The sequence below is a fragment of the Penicillium chrysogenum genome (genome assembly GCF_028827035.1).
Source record: "Penicillium chrysogenum strain IBT 35668 chromosome Unknown utg000004l_segment0_segment0, whole genome shotgun sequence".
NCBI lineage: Eukaryota > Fungi > Ascomycota > Eurotiomycetes > Eurotiales > Aspergillaceae > Penicillium > Penicillium chrysogenum.
Window position 1 is genome coordinate 2,009,529 of NW_026622752.1, and position 21,877 is coordinate 2,031,405.

General features: G+C 49.7%; 10 protein-coding genes across 10 annotated transcripts; 8 read left to right on the plus strand and 2 right to left on the minus strand.

Moving 5' to 3' along the window:
• Nucleotides 1-34: 34 nt before the first annotated feature.
• On the minus strand, nucleotides 35-451 carry N7489_006698 (RICIN domain-containing protein; the record flags this gene model as incomplete). Its single annotated transcript, XM_056712448.1, has 1 exon — nucleotides 35-451. The coding sequence occupies one exon, from the start codon at nucleotides 449-451 to the stop codon at nucleotides 35-37; it is 417 nt and encodes a 138-aa protein (XP_056566163.1).
• Nucleotides 452-1,706: 1,255 nt separating this feature from the next.
• N7489_006699 (M13 family metallopeptidase N-terminal domain-containing protein) lies at nucleotides 1,707-2,810 on the plus strand (the record flags this gene model as incomplete). The annotated part of the gene is made up of 3 exons (XM_056712449.1): nucleotides 1,707-1,899; nucleotides 1,957-2,468; nucleotides 2,520-2,810. The coding sequence occupies 3 exons, from the start codon at nucleotides 1,707-1,709 to the stop codon at nucleotides 2,808-2,810; spliced, it is 996 nt and encodes a 331-aa protein (XP_056566164.1).
• Nucleotides 2,811-2,892: 82 nt separating this feature from the next.
• On the plus strand, nucleotides 2,893-4,224 carry N7489_006700 (M13 family metallopeptidase; the record flags this gene model as incomplete). Its single annotated transcript, XM_056712450.1, has 3 exons — nucleotides 2,893-3,619; nucleotides 3,677-4,077; nucleotides 4,147-4,224. 3 exons carry the CDS (start codon nucleotides 2,893-2,895, stop codon nucleotides 4,222-4,224), a joined length of 1,206 nt encoding a protein of 401 aa, XP_056566165.1.
• A 145-nt stretch (nucleotides 4,225-4,369) lies between these two features.
• On the plus strand, nucleotides 4,370-4,576 carry N7489_006701 (uncharacterized protein; the record flags this gene model as incomplete). The annotated part of the gene is made up of 1 exon (XM_056712451.1): nucleotides 4,370-4,576. The coding sequence occupies one exon, from the start codon at nucleotides 4,370-4,372 to the stop codon at nucleotides 4,574-4,576; it is 207 nt and encodes a 68-aa protein (XP_056566166.1).
• A 1,166-nt stretch (nucleotides 4,577-5,742) lies between these two features.
• N7489_006702 (mitotic regulator LTE1) lies at nucleotides 5,743-10,830 on the plus strand (the record flags this gene model as incomplete). The annotated part of the gene is made up of 3 exons (XM_056712452.1): nucleotides 5,743-6,107; nucleotides 6,190-7,298; nucleotides 7,367-10,830. 3 exons carry the CDS (start codon nucleotides 5,743-5,745, stop codon nucleotides 10,828-10,830), a joined length of 4,938 nt encoding a protein of 1,645 aa, XP_056566167.1.
• Nucleotides 10,831-11,820: 990 nt separating this feature from the next.
• Nucleotides 11,821-14,598, plus strand: N7489_006703 (uncharacterized protein; the record flags this gene model as incomplete). Its single annotated transcript, XM_056712453.1, has 4 exons — nucleotides 11,821-12,013; nucleotides 12,155-12,549; nucleotides 12,603-13,007; nucleotides 13,072-14,598. 4 exons carry the CDS (start codon nucleotides 11,821-11,823, stop codon nucleotides 14,596-14,598), a joined length of 2,520 nt encoding a protein of 839 aa, XP_056566168.1.
• A 1,168-nt stretch (nucleotides 14,599-15,766) lies between these two features.
• On the plus strand, nucleotides 15,767-17,059 carry N7489_006704 (uncharacterized protein; the record flags this gene model as incomplete). The annotated part of the gene is made up of 1 exon (XM_056712454.1): nucleotides 15,767-17,059. The coding sequence occupies one exon, from the start codon at nucleotides 15,767-15,769 to the stop codon at nucleotides 17,057-17,059; it is 1,293 nt and encodes a 430-aa protein (XP_056566169.1).
• Nucleotides 17,060-17,808: 749 nt separating this feature from the next.
• N7489_006705 (uncharacterized protein) lies at nucleotides 17,809-18,180 on the plus strand (the record flags this gene model as incomplete). Its single annotated transcript, XM_056712455.1, has 1 exon — nucleotides 17,809-18,180. The coding sequence occupies one exon, from the start codon at nucleotides 17,809-17,811 to the stop codon at nucleotides 18,178-18,180; it is 372 nt and encodes a 123-aa protein (XP_056566170.1).
• Nucleotides 18,181-18,840: 660 nt separating this feature from the next.
• Nucleotides 18,841-19,893, minus strand: N7489_006706 (transcription factor SUA7; the record flags this gene model as incomplete). The annotated part of the gene is made up of 1 exon (XM_056712456.1): nucleotides 18,841-19,893. The coding sequence occupies one exon, from the start codon at nucleotides 19,891-19,893 to the stop codon at nucleotides 18,841-18,843; it is 1,053 nt and encodes a 350-aa protein (XP_056566171.1).
• Nucleotides 19,894-21,057: 1,164 nt separating this feature from the next.
• N7489_006707 (ATP synthase subunit H) lies at nucleotides 21,058-21,578 on the plus strand (the record flags this gene model as incomplete). Its single annotated transcript, XM_056712457.1, has 3 exons — nucleotides 21,058-21,084; nucleotides 21,143-21,221; nucleotides 21,316-21,578. 3 exons carry the CDS (start codon nucleotides 21,058-21,060, stop codon nucleotides 21,576-21,578), a joined length of 369 nt encoding a protein of 122 aa, XP_056566172.1.
• Between the last annotated feature and the right edge of the window lie 299 nt (nucleotides 21,579-21,877).

The window sequence follows — 21,877 nt, forward strand, 5'->3', positions numbered from 1 at the left end:
CAGAATAACACATACCTCCAAATAGTTGAAAGAATTAATTGTGCACCGGCTCGAACTTGAACTTGTTGTTGGGGTCAAATTCAGAAAACCCGAGGTGATCACCAGCCTTAGACCAGGTGAAGCCCTTGACCTCATCTGTGACGAAGTAAAAACCATCTCCCGCCGAGGAAATACTGAAGGCCATTGGCTCCTTTGTGGCCACACACGACTCCCCAGAACAAGAGATGTAATGCCCAGTGCCGATATTGCGCACAGTATAGCGTTCCCCACTGCCTTCAATGGCCCATTGTTCGTATACGCTCGCAAAGTGATCATCCAAGAGTACGACTGAGGGAGTGTTGTCACTGGTAGGGAATGTCTTCAACCAATCGCCTGAGGTCGCAGTGATCCTGAACTGAGCAGCCGATGCAGCAGTCGCAAAAGCCAGCGTGACGATAGTTGAAACCTTCATGGTGCTTTGATATAAGGGAAGTGAACAAGATGTAGTTTAGAAGGTGACAATTGCAATATTGATGAGAGCAAACGGAAGATTTTCAATTGGAATGAAGGTAGAAATTGGCGGAACTAAGCCTATAATAAGGGTGCGGCAGGGTATTTATTATCAGACCAAAATGTAACTACAACATAGTTATCCTATATTTACCTAGTTATGCAAGGGTTTAAGTGTTCCTGTGGCTTCAGAAATTTTCATGTTACTGTCCATTGCAAAATGTACATATCTCATATGATAAGCCCATTGAAAGCTCCAGCCGCGCCACAACCATTCTGCTGCATAACTAAACCCCCTTGATTCCGAAGAATACGGGCACTCAGCTGAGGAAATTACCTTCCGGTGAATGAATGGCACATACTGTATCACGGATTTGCACGAAAAGGCGGATGCTTGAATTTCCTTGCGCCGTTTCGATTCCTCTGCCGCTAAAGAACTAAAGAAGCAATATCTGCGCCAAATGAGTGGCAAATAAATGCATCTTTGTTTCACCACACATTGGAACTGTAAATTTTATGGTAGGCGGATGGGTTTGCAAAGTGAAGCTATTGAGTGATGATCAGTGGATATGCTGCGATATTATTGAAAGTGCTTTATTAGTGCAGACACGAACAATCTTACGTTATGTAACACTCAGTGAGTACTGAAGCGGAGAGGGAAAGCCATACGGAGTATACATATGTAGGTACATGTAGGTAGGTCTAACTCTATACATATCGAAGAATTCATTGGCGCTGATAACGATAGCCCATTTCCTAGTCGCTCAACGCCCAGGCCCGGAGTGTGATCTCACTTACCATTGGAGAAGGTAAAAATTCCAGAGCGACCTCGGGAATATCCTCACTAACCATAGCTCAGCTGAAACGAAGGTCGCCAATACATACCTAGGCACCTGTTGTGGGGCACCTGACCTCAATGCAGGCCGCTGAGTCATCGTTGTTGTGGCGGGCTGGCCGACCCCGAATGTGACGCCATTCCCCACCCTAGCTTCTCCTCGTTGCCTAAGGAGTAACCTTGGGATATGCACCGAGACTTATTCAGTCCATGATTCTCGGATAAGCATCATTTTCCTGAAACATCATAGTATTCCTAAGTACAGTATCGTTATCATTCAGGTATGTCTTCATGGGCGCATCATGTTCGGCAGCTATGAGGTGCTAATAGCTTGTCAGTCACCATAGGAAACGTGACACCAATTACATACTCTTTGCACAGTATGCAGTCCGAGAAGGGTCTACTTCTGGATGTAAGCGAAGTCTATGATTCCGAAGACAATGACTTCGTTCCCCGCCACACGCGTTACAAAAAACTACAAGGAGCTCGCCCCTGCTGGGCGACAACTCTGAAGAAAGGGCTCTGCGTCTTTGTGATCACCATTCTTATTACATACTATCTAGGCTTCCCGCATGGTATCAGTCCCTTTTTCCTATTAGAATGTGTCACTAACTGACCGTCCTTATGGTTAGGCTCTCTGTCTACAGAGAAGAAGCCATCCCCGCACCCCGAGGCTCCCCCGCTTTGCCAGTCGCAAGAATGCATTCATGCGGCCTCCGAAATCCTCTACAATCTAGATCCCAATTATGAGAACATAGACCCTTGCACTGATTTTGACCGATATGTCTGCGGTGGATGGAGGGAGCGACATGACATGCGGCCCGATCAGGGATCGATATTTGCAGGCACAATCATGCATGAGAATGCCCAAACCAAACTTCGTCATATCCTAGAGCGCACAGAACCGCCGCAGCCATCGGATGCCGACAATTTCAAGAAACTCAAAGCTGCATACGATGCTTGCTTGGATGAGGCTACAGTCAACAAACGGGGCAGCAAGCCTTTGACTGATATTCTGGATGAACTGAGGACTATCTATCCTGCAAAGGCAGGTCTTGTAAAAGGAGCACAGGATCAACTCACCAATGCTCTGTTGTATCTGGCGAATGCTGGTGTCGAGGCTCTGGCTTCTTCCGGTGTCACTGTAAGTCTATGTGACCTATACTTTATGGGCGCCACTAATGACTCCTTCTAGCCCGATGATCGAGACCCCGATAATGTTGTTATCATGATCTCGCCGCCTCGTGAAATAGGACTTCCTGCAAGAGAGTACTATAATAACACAAAGACTGTCGCTGATTATACAGCCGTTTTAAAGCAAGTTGTTCAGCGACTTGCTGGAGATGGATTTGACAAAACTGCTGAGGATGTTGTAGCTTTCGAAAAGAAGCTCGCGGATGTGACTCCGGATACCCAAACCCAGGAAGATGTCACCAAATACTACAACCCCCTTAGTGTCAAGGGAAACGGAGGCACTAGTGCCTGAGATCTCTTTTACCGATATTATTTCATCTTTGGCGCCCCATGACTACAAGGGTGATCGCCTAATTGTCGGGTCGCCTTCCTATATGAAGGCATTGTCTGTTCTCTTGAAAGATACTCCCAGAGAGACCATTCTGCTCTTCTTGCAGTGGAAGATCATCCAAGCTTTTGCGGAAGTTGTTGAGGATGCCTCTATCGAACCTCTTCGGCGATTTGAGAATGTTCTCGCCGGCAAAGAGCCTCAGGCCAAGGAGGAGAGATGGCGTAAATGCCTTGGGCGTCTGGATGAAGGACTCGAATGGAGCCTCAGCCGTTTCTATGTGCTCGATGCGTTCTCTGAGGACTCCAAAAAACTTGGCGATCAGGTCGTTTCCGATATCAAGGAGCGATTTATCTTTACCCTGGACCAGACCAGCTGGATGTCACCGGAGGTGCGAAAATTGGGCATTGAGAAGGTGGGGAACATTATCCAGAAGATCGGATTTCCCACAAAGAGTCCAAATGTTTTAGACCCCGAGGACGTGAATAAATTCTACCGGGATCTGGAATTATCCAAAGACACTTTCTTTGAGAATGAGGTGGCCGTGGCGAGGTTCCAACTTCGCCGCGAATGGTCTAAGCTCGGAAAGCCCACCAACCGTGACGAATGGGGCATGAGTGCACCGACTGTCAACGCTTACTACAACCCACCAGGTAATGAGATTGTCTTCCCTGCCGGCATTATGCAGCCGCCAGCGTTCTATGGACCTTCCGCTCCATTGTATCTGGCATATGGTGCATTCGGTGCCGTCAGTGGCCACGAACTTTCACATGGTATGTTCAGTTCCTTGCAAAACAATTGCCGCTTTCTAACAGATCAATGTGGTATAGCTTTCGATTCTACCGGTCGACACTACGACGAGAGTGGAAATTACACTAACTGGTGGGATGATAAGACCGTTGAAGCCTTTGAAGAGCGTGCTCAATGCTTTGTCGATCAGTATTCTAAGTTCACGGTCATTGGCCCCGAGGACAAGGTCCTCCATGTCAACGGACGACTGACACTGGGCGAGAACATCGCCGACGCTGGAGGCTTGACAGCATCATACCACGCATGGAAGAAGCACGATGAGGCAAAGCCTGATCTTCACCTCCCGGGACTGGATGCATTTACCAAAGAGCAGCTTTTCTTTATATCGTATGGCAATTGGTGGTGCGGGAAGACTACGAAAGAGGCGGCTGAGCAGGCGATCTATAACGATCCCCACGCGCCTAAGTCAGCACGAATTATCGTGAGTCCTATCAATGCATTCCTTTTTATTTTATTTTATTTTGTGCGCCACCACTGACCGCTGTCACAGGAAACTATGGCTAATTCTAGGGAGTTCAAGAATGCCTTTAGTTGCCCAGACAAGAAGCCGGCTTGCAAGCTCTGGTAGTTCTTAGTTTACTATCAATGGCATTCTCATGAGTTTTGAGTAGTTTGAGTATTCTGACTTGGTCACAACACAAATGCCTAGCTGCGCCCCAGTCCGGTTTTATCGTCCATTACTTGAATGGATATTATTGTAACCCCCCCCGCTAATGTCACAAGCACCCTTATCGACGCACATTCTGCTCGGCCAAGATGCCGAAACCCTAAGGCTGCTGATCTCCACGGCGATCGCTGCCCAAAACAAGCGGGAACAAGCCCCAGGCCAAGGAAACATTCCGTATCGGCCAGATCCCAAGATGATAGAGGAAGAGGAAGGGGAGAAGGTAAAGAGTCAGACAACGGATCTAATTACCTAGATCAGCAAGGTCCGAGCCCCCTCGCCTTAGAGTTAGATGATTTTGGGTCCCGTTTTTAATATCGACATGTCAATTCTTATGGATCACTGTTTGATCGACATTTGACATGTGATGTCTCACCCATGGCAAAAGTGAAGGTGAAGTTGTAATTGAAGTGGGTGCATAAATATGACATTGAGTACTCCGTACGGAGTAGACTCATTTATGAGCCGGAGAGTTTAACGGGTCATGGACCTATCCAAAAAAAAAGGAAAAATGGAAAAAAATTAGAAAAAATAGAAAAGAAAGAAAGAAAGAAAAAGGGACAATTTGGCTGAAATTTCAATCATACGATCCTCAGATCTTCATATGAATCTGGCCCACATTTGCACTATAGCCTATAAGGTAGGGCCATCCAAATTAGGGCGTTGCTGCACGGTAATTTCCAAGGCCATTTCCAATTGCGATGAGAGGTGTCACACAGTAATGATCCCCTGCCTTTGAGATGGAATCAAGACAGGTCCATTGTTGAGGTCACAGCGTTATAGCGTAAGACCTCTACTATCCATGGATGTTCAATGTTGTATACGGAGTACCTAGGTACAACATAAGGTGATCGACCCGGGAAGTGTCAGTAGCTCCAATCTCCCTTGGGATGTCCCCAGTCTCGCGTCAATCTATCAAGTGGGGATGGAAATAAACGGCTTCACCAACCAGAATTCTATATATATGTACTTTGTAGACAAGTTCGGACCCGAGACAGTCTTCTTCACCGGTCTTCCCGATAGTAATGACCTATCACCAGCCCTTGCACAGTCATCTCTTCGTAGAGAGAAATGAGGAGTAGTAGTAAAGTACATATATATATACACGGAGTAAGAAGAGTCAGATTAATATGCATATAGGTAGATTTACCACAGTAGAAGATAAACCAGTAAAAGGGGCAATTTCAAAATAGAAGACCCAGCGTTCCCATTCCCAGCTTAAGCCGTTCCACACTGTTCTTCCGCCGCGTCGGGTCATCTCCACAAAAACAAGAGCTGTCGAATTTCTTCCTTTTTTTCCCAACCTTTCTGACCTCATAAGTCATGTATGATTTTGTATGATTTTGTTCTGACTTCTTCCAGTGGTACAGACCCTGGCCCCGTCGCGACGGGAGCATTTCGCGTTCTCATAGCTTTCGCGTCATGGAGCCCTTTCCTCCACCCACCCATCCGGAGTTCAAGGATGCCTTTCTGGGCCCGCAAGTCCAAATTAACGAACTGTCAGCCTCAAACCGAATGCCTAGTGGGCCTCAAAATCCAATCTCGAATCTTCGGCGTGCCAATACCGTAGCCCAGGGCGGCAATGTCAAGCGGAACCTAGAGCTGAAGGCAGCACGCGAGAGAACAGCAACTGGGATAAATGCCAAGGATAGCCATGAGCTCCTACGACAGAACAAGCTACAGCGGTCCCAAACACATCGTGGCCCACTAGAGGCGCGTCCGCCCGGGAGGAAGGCCGGCCATTTCACCGTAAGAAGTGTCGGCCAGAATGGCAAAATCTTTCTCAGGTACACCAATCGACCCATAATCCCTCGTGCTGTGTCACATCCTGTGCGGCGTGCTGATAATAGGACTATTTTAATAATTTAGGCCGATTGCCAATCCGCCCCAAAAAAGCCCCCAGCCTGCATCCTTCTCTCCAGTCGATACCGCGAAACCCAGTCTCCTTCAGCCGCAGAGTCATGCAAATGCCCGCGAGGATCCAGATCCATCCAGGTGGTCGAGCTCGCAGCTCTCTGAGTTACGTCCGCGCGAACAGCCCAAAGATCCCGAGCCCGTCCTCGCCGTGTCTCCCGAACTCTCGAGTCAGCACCGCACGCGGCCGATCTCGTTTTCAACAATATCGGAGCAACAGTCGATAGCCGGTGCTGGGAAGCGTGGGGAGCTGCGGATCGTGATTGATAGATCTGAGGACCGCCCCAAGTCTGCACGTGAGAATTCGACACCAGCCTTGGAGGTTCCTATTCCGCGTTACCAGCTCGGGTCGCCGCGGTTCAACGCCGAAGGCAGCGCAATGATGCAGAGTTCTGTCTACACCCGAACCTCGATGTCGGACAACTTTCGGAATTCAACACTGCTTGGGGGCATGGCTGACCCTCTGCCGGGACTCCATAGTCCATATCCCCGAGACTCTTTTTCGCGGCATCGGCCATCTTTTGCAATTTCCATGTTCTCGGGTACCGCGGCCGCTATGGATATGAACCGAGCTTCACCAGCTCCGAGAAATTCCATGGTCTATGAATTGAAAGAGCCTGTGGAGCCATCTATCTACGAGACCCTGGTGTATGATATGGATGATGGATCCGTTGTCCGATATATTCCTGGGACAAAGGATATCAGTGCTGCCACACCTGCCCGGATCGTTGCCCAAATCTCCTCCGAGTCATTCATGGACTATGAGCTAGTATCGGACTTCTTCCTTACCTTCCGTTCATACCTATCTACGACACACCTTTTGGCTCTTCTTCTTGCACGGTTAAAGTGGGCAATCAACCGACTACAAGATGACGGACGCATTATTAGGATTCGCACATTTGCAGCTTTGCGACACTGGATTCTCAATTACTTCGTTGATGACTTTGTTACGAATTACGAGCTTCGGACCAACTTCTGCGAGACCATCAACAAGCTATATTCAGAGGTCAGGTCTCGACACAATGGCGGCACGAGTGATCGAAAGATTCTCATTGACTTGAAGCGTTGCTGGAATGGCAAATGTTCAGTTTATTGGTCCTCCCCCAATTGTCTCGCGCCTATAACTATCCAGAAATCCCAATTGTACCTGGAGACGCTCAAATTGAGTTACCTAAAGCTGGGGAACTGCAGCAAAGCGTCCCTACTTATGGCATGGCACCCAATGCAGATACCACCTTTCGCGAAAGTCCCATACAGCATGATCGGAATGACTCTGCAGCAACCACACAAAGCATTCCATTCTCTGCCAAAAGCGATCAAAGCTTGATGGCGCTCTCGTGTTCATTACCACCTAAATCCCCCAAGCGCTTGTCCATGTGTGCCTCAAAGGGCAAGGCGCCCCGCCCTGTGGTATTGGGTCTCACAAAGTCGAAGCCCCCGTCCAATACTCACGAACCACCTAGGTCACCCGTATCTCCCATGGTCTCGCGACACCCATACCACAGCCATAGCCATAAAAGAAGCGGAAGCTTCTCGGACTCGGTGCGAGATGACCGAGTGCCGATGTTCGCGATGGAGCCCGATACGGGACCCGCGCCACAGGAGATACTCGATCCGGTGAGTTTAATACGTGGGGAGATGTACCCTCCTGCAGAGTCGTACATGACGATGATGGCACCGGAATCGCCGCCCCTTCCTCCGCCGTTGAAGAACCCAAATCCAGATCGTCGGAGTACACCGGACGTGCCGAAGTCGTCACCCAACTCGGGTGTGAGAACAATAATTGGCTCAATCAAACGGGCGTTGCACACGAGGAACGGTGGACAGAGCGTCTCTGCTCGCATTGCGAATGCCCACGAGGCTATTTCATTGCCTTCCCGCGGGAAGACATCCGCAATGCCAACTGGACTGGCTTTCGGCTCTGAATTCTACCGGGAGAGGAAGATGGCTGCTATTCCCAAATATCCAGGTCGGATTGATGTACTGTGTGATGAGGTCCTCAAACAATACCGCTTGGCCATGAACCAGGAAGGAACGAAAGACCAAACTCAGCCGCCAGCTGCGTCTGACTTTCATCAAGCGGCCGCGGGGGAGCCTGCATCTAACACTTCTAATCTTTTACCTACGCAAACCCCCAAACCCGACCCAAAACTCAGGAGCGGTATCACCATGGGCAGCGAATCTATCATCATTGTCGATGATACCGGTTTCGAAATGCCCTTCATGTCAGGGGCAGCACAGAAACCAGGGCCAATTGCTAATGATGAGACACATGAAACGCCGGAAATCGAAGTTCCCGATGATACCTCAACACAGTCGATACCCGTGGAAGGGGAATATCTTCAGCCAATATGCTACAAGGCCGACGAACCAGAATCAGCTGCTCAGTCAAACGTATTCTACCCCCTTCGCCCTCTCACCCCGCAGAGATCGTCCTCGGTCGAACGCGGCTCGACGCCGGTAAAAGAGAAGAAGAACTCTTTATCTCTCCGACTTAGAAAGTACGCGTCCTTCCAAAGCGGGATCTCGAGACAGCGGTTTTCGATGAGCAGCGAGACGGCTCTATCGACTGTCGACTCCAATGCGATGCAAGATCAGAACCACAAACAGTCAGGGCCGGTTCTCCGCAGGCGCCGAGGTGGAAACCTCCGTCAAATGCAGACTGGAAATGAGACCGAGCCTCCTTCCTGTCGTGACTCATTTGCGTCTTGGGGTGACTCCGTTGTGGATGAAACGGTCCCCTCTGATGGCGATGTGTCAAGGCCTCCTTCAACGTTGATCCCTCCAAATCCCCGGTACTCACTTATTCAGCCGCACACTTCCCGGCAAATCAGGCGTTCCTTTGAGTCGGTCATTGCGAAGTTTGCACAGATTCCTGATGACGACGACGGTGGTATCGAGTCAACGCTGTTGAAGCTGGAGGGGAAATGGAATGGACCACCCAGCACCGATCGAGACTCTAACTCTCACCGAGAGCAGCCCTTGGGTCCGCATTATGGCGAAACGGCCAGGCCTGGGTGGGATATCATCTCTCGCAGGCGACAGACTGACAAGTCCTCATATTCCACGGTTGGGGGTCGATTGGCGCCACCTAGACCTTATTCTGATTCCGTTACCGAGTCTGAAGAGTCTTATAACTCTATTCCGCTTCTAGAAAGAGGATTGGCCGACGAGTCCATGAAATGGCAACCTACGGGCCAGCCATTCCAATATGACTTGCACGTTGCTCCGCTCACCCTCGTATCAAGCCATGAAACTTCAGAGCTTGCCTCGTCAAACCCGTCAATTCAGATTGTGCATGAAACTGACAGCATGCGTCGCATTCCTCGTGGCGCAACCATCCCGGCCTCGGCCACTGATAATGCTGGTCAGGTTACCCCGAAGCATTTCTCAGCTCTGTCTTCTGAAATGTCGGTCGACCTGATTGATCCGCATGAAGCTATGGATGCAAGGATTTCCACAGACGCCCGCAGCCTCGGTTCATCAACTGTTGAGATCCCTCCTCATCCTCTAGCGCAACCTCCCTCGCCTCCGATGACCATCCAACATCCGGGATCTTTCGCTTCTTATCCTTCGCCGTTGAACACAGTCTTGTTCCAGACCCAGCCCCTTACGCCCGACACATCCCCGCGACACAAAGAAGTGGGTATTTCTGCTTCGCGTCCTCTAGACATACAGCAGGTTTCGAGTGACGTGTTATTCAATTCAGAAAACAATTGTACCGACCAGAACCCGGTCATCAACCTTTTACCTGACCACGTCCCCTTCATCCTAGCATGTGAATCCCAGGTCCTCGCGCACCAACTCACATTAATCGAAATGGCTGCCCTGAGCGAAATCGACTGGCGGGATCTGGTCGAGATGAAATGGAGCAATGCCTCCCCATTAGTTACAAACTGGGTCCAATTCCTGACGTGCGAGGAACGCAAGGGAATTGATTTGGTCGTCGGCCGCTTCAACCTGATGGTCAAATGGATACTGTCGGAGATTGTCTTGACCCGTGACATCAACGAGCGGGCCCGCACAATTATCAAGTACATCCATACAGCTGCGCATGCGCGTCGCATTTGCAATTACGCCACGATGCTCCAGATCGCCATTGCTCTGTCTTCATCTGATTGCTCTCGGTTACACAGGACGTGGCAGTTGATCTCCATTGAGGATAAGCGGCTGTTTAAGGATATGGAGTGCCTAATTCAGCCGGTGCGCAATTTCAATGATTTGCGTGTCGAAATGGAGACGGCCAACTTGCAAGAAGGCTGTATTCCATTCATTGGTGAGTTTCAAAGTCTTCTCCTTGAATATCGCACTAGATCTTGTTTGCTGATTTCCCCCTTCTTCTGTCCAGGCCTATACGTCCATGACCTCACCTATAATGCACAGAAACCCGCACAAGTCAGCAACACCGACGGCGGTTTACTTGTCAACTTCGAGCGCTATCGCACCGCAGCAAGAATCGTTAAGAGCCTCCTTCGTCTTATCGACGCCAGTGCAAAATATAAGTTTGAGCCAGTGCAAGGCATCATCGAACGGTGCTTGTGGATCGCTTGTCTCCCCGAAGACGAAATCCAATCCCGCAGCAAAGCACTCGAATAATCTCTCGTTTTTGATCTTTCTTTTTTTCTTGGTCCGTTTTGGTTGCATCTCTATATCCATTTTTTGTACTACAACCTTGACATCCGTGATTTGGATAGTTTATACCCCCTTTCCTGAGGCTGCCTTGTCCCTCTGCCATTTTGTACCGATACTTGCATCTGCTTAATACCTTTCGTTTTGGAATTCGTTTCTTTGTCTTATTGGTGCTGGGCCACACTGTCCCTATAAATGGAGACACCTGTCCATACATGGCTTGGATCTACCACTCCATAATGACAGGAATTCTTGTGCATGCCTTGGCTATCCCAGCCGTGCTCATATTTAGCCTTGTCGGCGTGATTTGTTATCAAACACTGGAAAGCTGCCACATTTTCGTACTATTACACTTGTATTGTCCATATACTTATACCTACATATGTACCTAGTCCCCTAGATTCTGCCCTATTTATCATGACCCCCCGGGACATCCCATTCTCCTTAGCTGATGATATTCAATTAAGATACATGTATCCATAGTATGAGTAGCAGATTCTACTATCACACAATGTTATACAGAGTGGAATCACTTGTGAGACTCCAAAAGAAAATGACATATTTTGCAGGTGAATGGGGGTTTGTTACTTACCAGATCTACCTATCAGTAGGAAAATACGAAATTCAACCAAGATGTAAAAAGGAAAACTTATCAAGCTATTTGCCCTCATTGATTTCATAGCCCAACAGTCATTCTAAGGTTGGAATACCACGAAGGAATTAAGAAGCTGCGTCATATCTCCCGGTCTTCGGGGCCACATCGCGGAGGCTGGTCCAGGAACGGAACACCAAATCCACCACCACTCATCACCACCACCTCCCTCCAACAACCAATTTCCACACGTGGAGGGTACCCTCCTTACCGAACATATTCCCAAAGAGGGTTCTTCAATCTCCCCTCGAATTCAAACCCTTTGATGTCCCGCCACCACTCTACCGGACAGCCAGCCCGCCACGATGGACATGACTGAACCGCGGCGCGGGGCTCCAGAGGAGGACCCCATCGACTCCAACGACTACAGCGACCACAGCCCCGCGTCCTTCCACGAAGCTAAACAGGAACTTCCAGATGACTTACCCAAATCACTGGACGATCGTCGCTCCGTCCCGGTCTTCCAGCCGGAGACTGAAATGTACGATGCTTGGCAGGGTGAGTGCTCTCGTGTCCGCGGAACTATTTCCCCGTTTCCCCGACGCGGGAGATCAAACTATTTTACCTTGGACGGTTACATGCTGGGAATTTCACTGGTTGTGTTGGGCGCTCAAGTACTGAGATCTAATCGTTGAACAGGTCAATCACAATACCTGACCGCGCCAGTCGCCACGAAACCCTTATCCTTTAGCCTAGCGCTCGACGATCACTCGCACGACAGTGAGCACGAAATACGGGCTCACTATGGGCGCGACATCGAAGATAATGACGCCCGACTAATGGAGATGCTTGCTGCCCAAGCTGCTCATCGGGAGGTGGATTCGCTCACTGCAGACGAAGAGACGATTGCCGCCGACGAGAAATTGACCGATGACGAGAAGCGCGACATACTCCAGAAGAGCTTGAACATGGCGGCCAGTAATGGCGATGTGGATCGCGTGCGGAAATTGGTACAGGGCGAGGCGAGGACTTACGTGGATGTCAATAAGCCCGACGAGGAGGGGACCGTGCCGTTGATCTATGCCAGTTGTTTTGTGAGTTGCTTGTATGCGCGAAATACTGATGCGAGGCTGACTGGTTATAACAGGGTCACCAAGAAGTTGTTGCTGCGCTCATCGTGGCCGGTGCCCTCGTCGACAGGCAGGATCGTAACCAGTGGAGCGCATTGATGTGGGCCATGACCAACAGACACAAGACGATAGCGAAGATTCTTCTTGACAATGGGGCATCACCGGATATCAAGTCCTCATCCGGTGGTAGGGCTTTTGATTTCGCCCAGCCCGGTAGTGAGATTTCTGAATATTTGCATGAGAATGGTTACAGCTTTGGCTCGGGTAATATCGATGATGACTTCTATGACGCTGGATTGGCGCATGGTCGTTTCGAAGAAGAGCTAGCGGAGAGCGAGATGAAACGGCGAATGATGATGGAAGAGAGCGCAATCAATCTGGAGGTCGATCTGTCCAGTTTAGGACTTGACGAGAAATTCGAGGTCAGTTTATATCGCGAAAAGAAGTGTTCGGCCTTGACTGATTCGAGATTTTTGGTTATCATAGCCATCCGATGACGATGAACTCGAGGAAGATCAACAGGAATTTGTCTGGGACAAGTGCCTGAATGATCAGATGTTTGTCTTCCAGGACCATGAGCTAGAGCGCATTTTGGATATGATCATCACCAACATGACTCCCCAGCGGTCTCCTTCCCAAAAGCCAGTGCCTGCAAATCTTCTCTTCCTCAGCGCCCGTTACGCGCACTATCATGCCAGCCCCGAGCTGCTCACAACTCTGCTGTCGTCTGCAATGGGAAAGATCAATGACGTTGTAGAACGTTACCAGTGGGATATGACAATGCAAGCCTTTTGGCTGTCAAATGCCACGCTTCTACTCCATTACCTGAAGAAGGATGGGGGCTTAGTGGAATCTACCGTCGAGTTCCAGCTCCATCTGGCGGAGCTGATCAACGAGATATTCGTTCTCGTTATTCGTGACGCCGAGCGTCGAATGAACAAAGTCCTGGATGCCGCAATGCTGGACCATGAAACCATCCCTGGGCTGGAGGACGTCGCCTTCCAAAACGAGTGGAAACTGTTCCGGAAAAATAAAAACAAAAACCCCGAGCCTGACGAGAAGCGATTCCGGCCTCCATCACCGCGACGACGAGCACAAATCTCGCCTCGGAACATCACCTCTTTACTATCATCGACCCTCTTTGTACTTGATCTCTACGATGTTCACTCAGTGATCACGACCCAGATCCTCTCTCAACTTCTCTACTGGCTCAGCGCCGAGATATTTAACCGAATCATGAGCACGAAACGTTATTTGGCGCGCACGAAGGCGATGCAGATCCGCATGAACGTTTCCTCATTAGAGGATTGGGCGCGCACGAACAACCGTGTGCCAGAACACTACGAAAACGGTTCTACCAACGCCACTGGAGAGTCGACAATTGACGCCGCTCGTCGGCATTTAGCCCCGGTCATTCAACTCCTCCAATGGCTGCAATGCTTTTCATCGCTCGGCGACGACCACGAATCTCTCGTAACAACCCTGCTTCAACTGCAACAACTCACCCCCGCCCAGCTCCTGCATGCAGTCAAGTCATACCGCCCAGAAGTAGGCGAGAAAGGCCTGACCAAACAAGCAATGAAGTTCCTTCTCGACATGCAGAGTGATCCCGGAGTTCTACACTGTGAACAGCAGAAAATCCAAGAAGAGAAGGCAAAGGCAGCAGCTGGACCAGGTCCTCAGGCAGCAGCAGATGCCCGTCCGAAGACACCGCCGAAGGACCAACCCTCTGCAGCACCCACATCCCCTGACACTGAAACATCTCCAGGCTCCGCTGCTGTACCATCCCGACCTGGAAGCATGGTCACCGCCAGGAACGATGAGCGCTCAGGTGCCGGTAATAGTGTCTTCCTCGACCCCACTCTCTTCCTCCCCTTCTCTCTTCCAACCAGTACAGACATGCTGGTCAGCTACGGTGCCGGGTTCGGTGGCACGAACCGCGAACGAGCCCGCAAGTACATCCCCACTGTCCCGCCTGAGGTCTTGAGTCGATTCGATCGTGGCGACGTATAAAACAAAGTAGGCATGGTGACTGCTTTTACTTCACTGCTCCTCCTGCGACCTGCCACCTTTTCTAGGCTATCGCTGTTCCGGTAACAAGGCGGTGAGATAAAGATGGCGAATAAAGCGATAGGATACCCTTTGCGTCCTTTTTAACTTGGGGGACATGCTAGATGTGGCTTCCATGTGGGCATCTGCCGATGCGCCGAGTATATATTCTGAACGAATCTCTTCCATCCATAGCAATGTGTCTGGTAACTGTAGACTGATATTGATGGCTGGTGTTTTCTTCCAGCTTATGCGGGAAAACCCACCACACACCACAGAAACCCTACATATGGTGGCAGGTCAAATCTCGAAGGACTGTATGGAGATGCCTAGGGCTCTAGCTGAATTAGGGTTCTACAGCGGCATACACGGTCAAATTTCATAGAACAGGGGCTTCTCCAGATTGAGAGGAAGATAGTATAAGTATGCATCCTCTTTGCGATTAACAGAATAACAGAACATCCCTTTCATATGGGATCATTGCATATACGCAAGCGACATTTTGTGGAGATCAAGAGACCTCTCAAACGCAGGGTTAAAACAACCTTGCGCATACTTTTGTCGACTTGCGCCAGAACAAGATTTTCCAATTATGCAAAACCGGTTTCTCATCTTCATCAAGCTCTCCGTACAAATCTCCAAGCGCACTTCCATTGGAAGCAAATCTAGTACTTGAGAAAAATAGAGGCAATATGGTTGAAGGTAGAAGAACACAGTGGGGATTGGACTGAGAAGCGATAAGAAAGAATTTGTCGAGTACTTGAAGAACTTAGAGGCAAGATGAACAAGAATGAGAAGCGAGAAGGGAAGGGGGAAGTATAAATAATCTACCTAGGTACAATCTACCCAGGTACATAGTGAACGGGGCACCTGCCCGATGTGCAAACAAACGGTTGGATTGAGGTTCCAAAAGAGACTTGGTACCTTCAAGGAACCCCAAACAGGAAAGAGGAAAGAGGAAAGAGGAAAGAGTATGTCGCTTCCTATTTGGGCTCTCTCACTCTCGTCTTATCCCCCGTTCTCTCTCCTCCCGTGGTACTCGCATAGTCTTCGTACAATCCAACTGGTGTGCCCAGGGTTCCTGTCATCCCTATGCTTATGCAATTCAAAGCGTTGCTGATCTACTGGCAACATGAAACTCACCTCAAAGCCATCCAAGCGCACGAACGTTACAACGGACACCCATGAGTCTGCCAATACAAAGACCAAATCCCTCCCACAACTACTGCCTTGGCCTTCAATCGAGGACTCTCCGACAACCCAAAATCCTATGATGAGCTCATCCAGAGACCTGGTCCCGCCATCTGGGCTCAATCGCCTACCACCTCCGCTGTCAATGTCAACTCCCCTGCCCCCGCTACCTGCTGGATGGGAAGGCACAGAGGACATGAAGCTGTGGCTACACACCAAAATGGAAGAAGACCGGCGCAGACAGCAAGAAGAAAGAACATACCAGGCTACCTTGGTACTGGAACGGCGGCGAATCGAGCAGTCAATATTGTCAGATGCCCTGCGCGCCGGTGTCCCCCCGAACCTGGTCCCACTAATCTTTAACGGCATCTATACAACAGGTGCCAATCTCGAATTGGCGACTGAACTGCAGAGGCAGTGGTCTACACCGGGTTCCATATCTGTTGCGCCTCCTACAATGTCCCAACCGCAAAATAACCCGGGCCCTGCGCCGCCTGCAAAGCTCCCAGTTGCACCCCAACCAATTCAGCAGAATTTTAGAGAGCCTCCTCGAGCACAAGATAGTGACTTACCACCGGCGGCCACAGACTATTTGCCTGGGACGCGCAACTCTCGGTGGTCGGAAGCCACGTCCCGTTCACATCGGGACCGAGTGATAAGCTCTGAGCGAGAGCAGCTGAGGCGCAAGCTGAAAGCCCAGAACGTTGATTCCGCTGACATGAAATTGCTGGATACAGCTTTCGAACACACATTTCCTATTACGAGCTCTACGATGGAGGCCGAAGCCTCTCGACATCTGGCTGGTCCTCTCGACAAGCCTTCTGGGACGCGAGAGAAGCGACGGCAAGCCCCTCAGAAACCTCACCCCAGGTCTTCGCCGCAATCCCGGTCAAACCCCCAACAGCAACTACAAGCTTCACCGAGAAATCCTGCCAATACCTCAAATCCCCCATCTCAGGTTCGTCCGGAGCAAACGGACATCCCTAGCCCGAAGCGAAAGGACCAAAGGTGGCACAAGAAAGTCCCTCCACCTCAATATCGTCGAAATGAGACAGCGTGTGGTCAGGAAGACCCATTCGATGAAGCAGAACTTGATCAGAAACAACGGCAGCGTGATCTATCCAGCTCGCACGAATCCCGTACCTGTGGTGGTTCTTCTGAGCAACCATCGGAGTCAACCCCGGCTTCAGTAGGGAAATTCAGTGCAACCGGAGCTGAAGACCTTCAAAGATAATCGTCTCACTCCGAAAGCTCATCGAATCCCTTGCAACTCACAGTTGCAGGCATCAAGTTAGAGTAATGCTTAACAGTGTGCCACCTCGAATTTTTCTCTCTTTGTTTTCTTATTCCATTCTATTATTCATTCCGGCACTGAGCGTTGGTCCGCTTTCAATATTATTGATGTGTGCACGTGGTGGTTTAGTCCATTGGGCTAAACTAGTGTTTATGGCATTGAAGGCGACATTCCAGCTGATGGCATGCTCTAACTCACCTCGAAGGACTTTTTCCATTACAAAGATACCAGATATTGTTACTGTTACTCCGCTACTGGGGAATGGTCAGTTGATATTGTTATCTTCGTTCTTGATGACTGCTGAATCCTGCATGCCGGGATTCACTAGCAGTTAACGTTATTGTTAGCTCATGCTTGAATGAATTGAATTCCAACTTCATCACCCTAATAGGAGGTTGCGAGTAAAAAAACATTTAGAAGGATGAAAAGATCCTGTGCAAAATTCGATTCACATCTTCCTACAATAGTAAATATAGATATGAAGTTGAAACTCTTGGCGTGTCCAGTATGACATCGGAGTACGTCATATACCAAATGAGCGATGCCAATCCCGGAAACCTGATTTCGTAGGGAACTTGTATAAATAGGAAGTCAATTCCACTTGCGACAATCCATATCCAGCCTTCTCCTACCTTCAACATATCCAACCTTAATACCTTCAATAAAACTGAAACCCACCAATCTTCAAAATGACGACCTTTATGCGCCTGAAGACTCCATTCCAGGCCCGATCCCCAATTACAGCTCTTTCTGCAGCGCGCACCCAAACGCCTCGCATCTCCCTATACCGAAGCTATGCGACCAAATCCTCAAATGACCCCGAGCAAGCCACAACCACAACCCGCAAGCCAAACCCACCCAGCCGCCCAATCCCTTCCAATAAAGCAAAGCCTACCCTCATCGAGGGAGAGCAGTCGCATCTTGTAGACCGAGAGGGGAACCCGAGAAAGGATCTTCCCCAGGATGTGAAGAAGCACAACCGGGACATGGAGGAGCGGTATGATAAGCCGTATAACTCTACTGACGACGATGGCACGGTCAAACCTGCTTTCAAGAGCTAGCTGGATCCCTTTATTGAATCCTGCTGTGCCGGTGATATGTCCGCTATGATATGATAGGTTGTGAGATGGTGGCTGGCTCATCATTTTTTACTTTATGGCTTCTGAGTTCAGGCGCCTGCTCAGAGCTATAGATAAATGGCTTTCCTTTGTGCGCTGAGATTCATGCTTTGATTATTGGCTTTGTATTTTATGCTCTCCGGGCTTGTTTTCATTCGACATATACATCCATAGATGTACCCAAATAGACAAGTGAAATCCTGAACGTATTCAAGAGACCTAGGCCCTTCTAGTAGGAGAGCACGTCTTTTCAGATCTTAATCTACCTACCAGTGAAGCATGGACCTCAGGCTACATATACGTTCGTCAAACTCATATGAAGACGATTGATTGGTTCTCAATCTAGCTATCCATGATGATGGACAAATTAAGGCAGTCCTCAGGCTTGTCCCGAAGCCAATATCCACCAAAGATAAAATTTTAAGCACATTGCAGCGAGGTATTCCGATGACGTTTCAAGAGACATTCATGTGTCCCGCGAAAGCAGATGTTCGATTCTTTTTTTTTTCTTTCCTTTTCTTTTTCTCCATAGACAGGCAGCTTCGCCATGTCCCTCTTCGTGGATATCATGAATGTGTTCGCAAAGAAAATGTTGTGTTCTGTTCAGCTCACAGGCAACTTGGCCATATCACCCTTGCCACCCTTGATCCACTCAGGGTCAACGAGGCGCTCGCGCTCCGCGTACAATTGCTTGTAAGCACCGCGAATGGTTCCATCACTGACATGCGCAACCTGGGAAATCTCCTTGGCAGACTTGCCGTGGCCCATGAGGAACGAAGCCATGTAAATGCAAGCCGCAACAATAGACAGCGGAGAACGCCCGGCCAAGTCGCCCATGGCGGTAACACGGTCCGAAAGGGAGACGGAAACACTGGTGACCTGGTAAGGGAGGTCGAGAAGGTTGCAGAAACGATTGCAAAGATCGCTTGGCTTGGTCGAAGTAGTCGCATTGTAATCGCCAGCAAAGTCGTGAGTTTCGCCATTTTCTAAAGCAGCATTGTGGCGCTCGACATTCTGAGTGGTGAAAAACTTCTCTAGAGCCTTGTAAATGCGACCAATTTCCTTTCGGGTGACCTTGGTCACTGCGAAGATTTCGGTGAAGGTACGAGGAACCTTACACTGACGGCATGCGATGAAGATGCAACCGGCAATAATGACTTCCTGCGACTTGCCCTTGAAGGCCTTGGCGTCATCAACCATCTTGAACAGATACTTAGCGGTATCAGCGACAGTCTTCTGGATGTTGAAACCGTCGCACAAAGCACCGATTTCCTTGTAAGCTGCTAGGAGGGCCTTGTTCGCCTTCTCACCCGACTGTTTGTTTTGCGCGCGGTACAGGTCGCGGGCACGGCCAGATCCTCCACTTGCGATGGAAGTCTCCAGTTGGGCACCGTTGAGAAGAGGGTTCGAGGCGTCTCCGACACGGGAGGGATCGTCATTATTTTGGTCGTCGTTGGAGAAGGTACGCCATTCAGAGTGCAGGTCGATCTCACGGTCTGCGAGCACAAGTCCACACGAACCACAAACTGTCTCGTGAGAGTCGGGGAATTCCAGGTTCGGGGGATCCTCTTTGCATTCTGGGCAAACGAGATGAGCCGATAGGTTTTTCTTCCAAGGTGTTGCGCCCTCGGGTTTCGCAAGGGTAGAAGTAGCCATGTTTTGAGATTTCAGGTAACTTGCGTATCGATCGTGGCAACGCCTTGCAAGGACTTTTGGGGCTATACGGGGTAGACGGTATTTCCGAGTATAATAGCGAAGGAGAAGTGGCGAATACAGCTTGGCGGCTGTAGTGAGGAAAACGAAAGCGGGCCACCTGTGGAGGATCCCTCAACAAGGGAAAACGTCGAAAATGGAAAAAAGAGTCGCTCAAGGCCACTGTTTTGCGCAGTCATGTTAGCTCAGCCCAAAGCAAATTGATTGTCTCCCGTATCGCAACGTTGTCTGGTCCTTCAACAATGTCATGCCAAGATATACTCGAACAAAGAGGCTTTCATTACCTTTCACAGGTAGAGCCCTCGGGATTCGAAGGAGTCACCCCCAGTCGTAGAAAACACTTCACCGATCTGCGCTTTCTTGTATCGAAAGTGGAACAGAAATCTCGCCTCAGCTTGTCCAGCCGTGTTGAACCAGTCAAGGTCTCCGCAAGAAGTCTCTCACGAAAATGGGGACAGGCTGAGGAGGAGGGAAAGAAGAAGCCAAGGACTGGGGGAGGATGAAGGAGACAATGGGATGAGGTGAGCTTTGAATCGGCGGCGCCCGAGAAAGGCGCAGTCCAGATCGGGCTTAGTAAATATGTCACGTGACAACCGTCTGTGCATTTTATTGGCTGAGGAAGTATACCAAGAATATTTGAAGCAAACAAAGATTCTTTGTCCTCGTTTGCTGGAGATAGACCAAACCGAGAGAGGAAATGAAGGCTTTCGGTTTGATCTTTGCAGGCTAAGGTGATAGAGGACATTAGAGTCAAGACATTCAGATATTCCATTCTTATACAGGTGGTTTCGGGAATTTGCGTAGAAAGTTCAGAGAATCGTGTTCTTCCTTCAATGACATACTGTCCACATTTGAATTAACTTAACCAATTATCACTTCCTAGGTCCTCATAGATGAATTGAACGACCATCGACTATTTGCTTTTTATACATACTCAAGCAGTGTAGAAGCCCTGGAAAGGTTCGGGAACAACATGCCCGGCTGAGTCAGCTGCCAAGAGACCTTTCCGAACAGAAGTCGTTTGAACCTCCAACTTCACGGAAAGACGGATCAGACCTATTCTATTGAGAACCACCCCCTCATTCCTCATCTACACCCTCAGTCAAGATGATGTCTCAGTCTCTCCGGGCCTCGGTGAGTAATGCTCAATCAGCAGCTGTCTATTTCGACCCTCGACTAACGCGAAAAACAGCGCACCCTCTTCTCCCGTGCCTCTCGGGCACAGGTCTCGGTCGCTCGCCGCACCTTCCTGACCTCCGCCGTCCGCCAGGGTACGTACTCTACCTAGGGATTATCTTCGATATGACCCAGATGTACCTACTATATCCGTCGGTCGCATTCTTGCTAACCCGCAATCTGCCGCAGCCGACCCCGTCCAGGACCTTTACCTCCGCGAGCTCAAGGCATACAAGCCCACTCCCATCAAGGCTGGTGACGCTGAAGAGCACGTCCAAAAGTTCACCGCCCCTAAGCCCCCCCAGTCTCCCGAGGAGGCCAACCTCGCCAGCGAATTGTCCGCCTACGAGAGCCAGGAGGTCGAGGTCGAAGGCCAGGCCGCCGCTGGCGAGGCCGCCCCTGTCGAGCAGAGCTGGTTCGAGGAGGAAGAGGAGGCCCCTGCTGCCCACTAAATTCCCCTTTCTTTTTCATTTAGCAAGATCTGGGGAGATATGGGGGGAAGGCTGGCTGTAAATGCCGGTGCAACTAATGTGGCCGCCTCTCGAGGTCCTAAAGCTTGTAAATTAGACCACATTTTTTGAACGTTGAGACATCTTTTTTCCTTGATTCTCACCTCTCCTTTTTTTTAAGAGTAGGACTCAAGATCAATGGTTTTTGACTCTGGAAGGGTGGCTGGTACAAGACTTGTCTTTGGTGAGTACTACCTGAGTAGAGTACGGAGTAAGCTCATTCGTGATGTCTTGCGCACTTC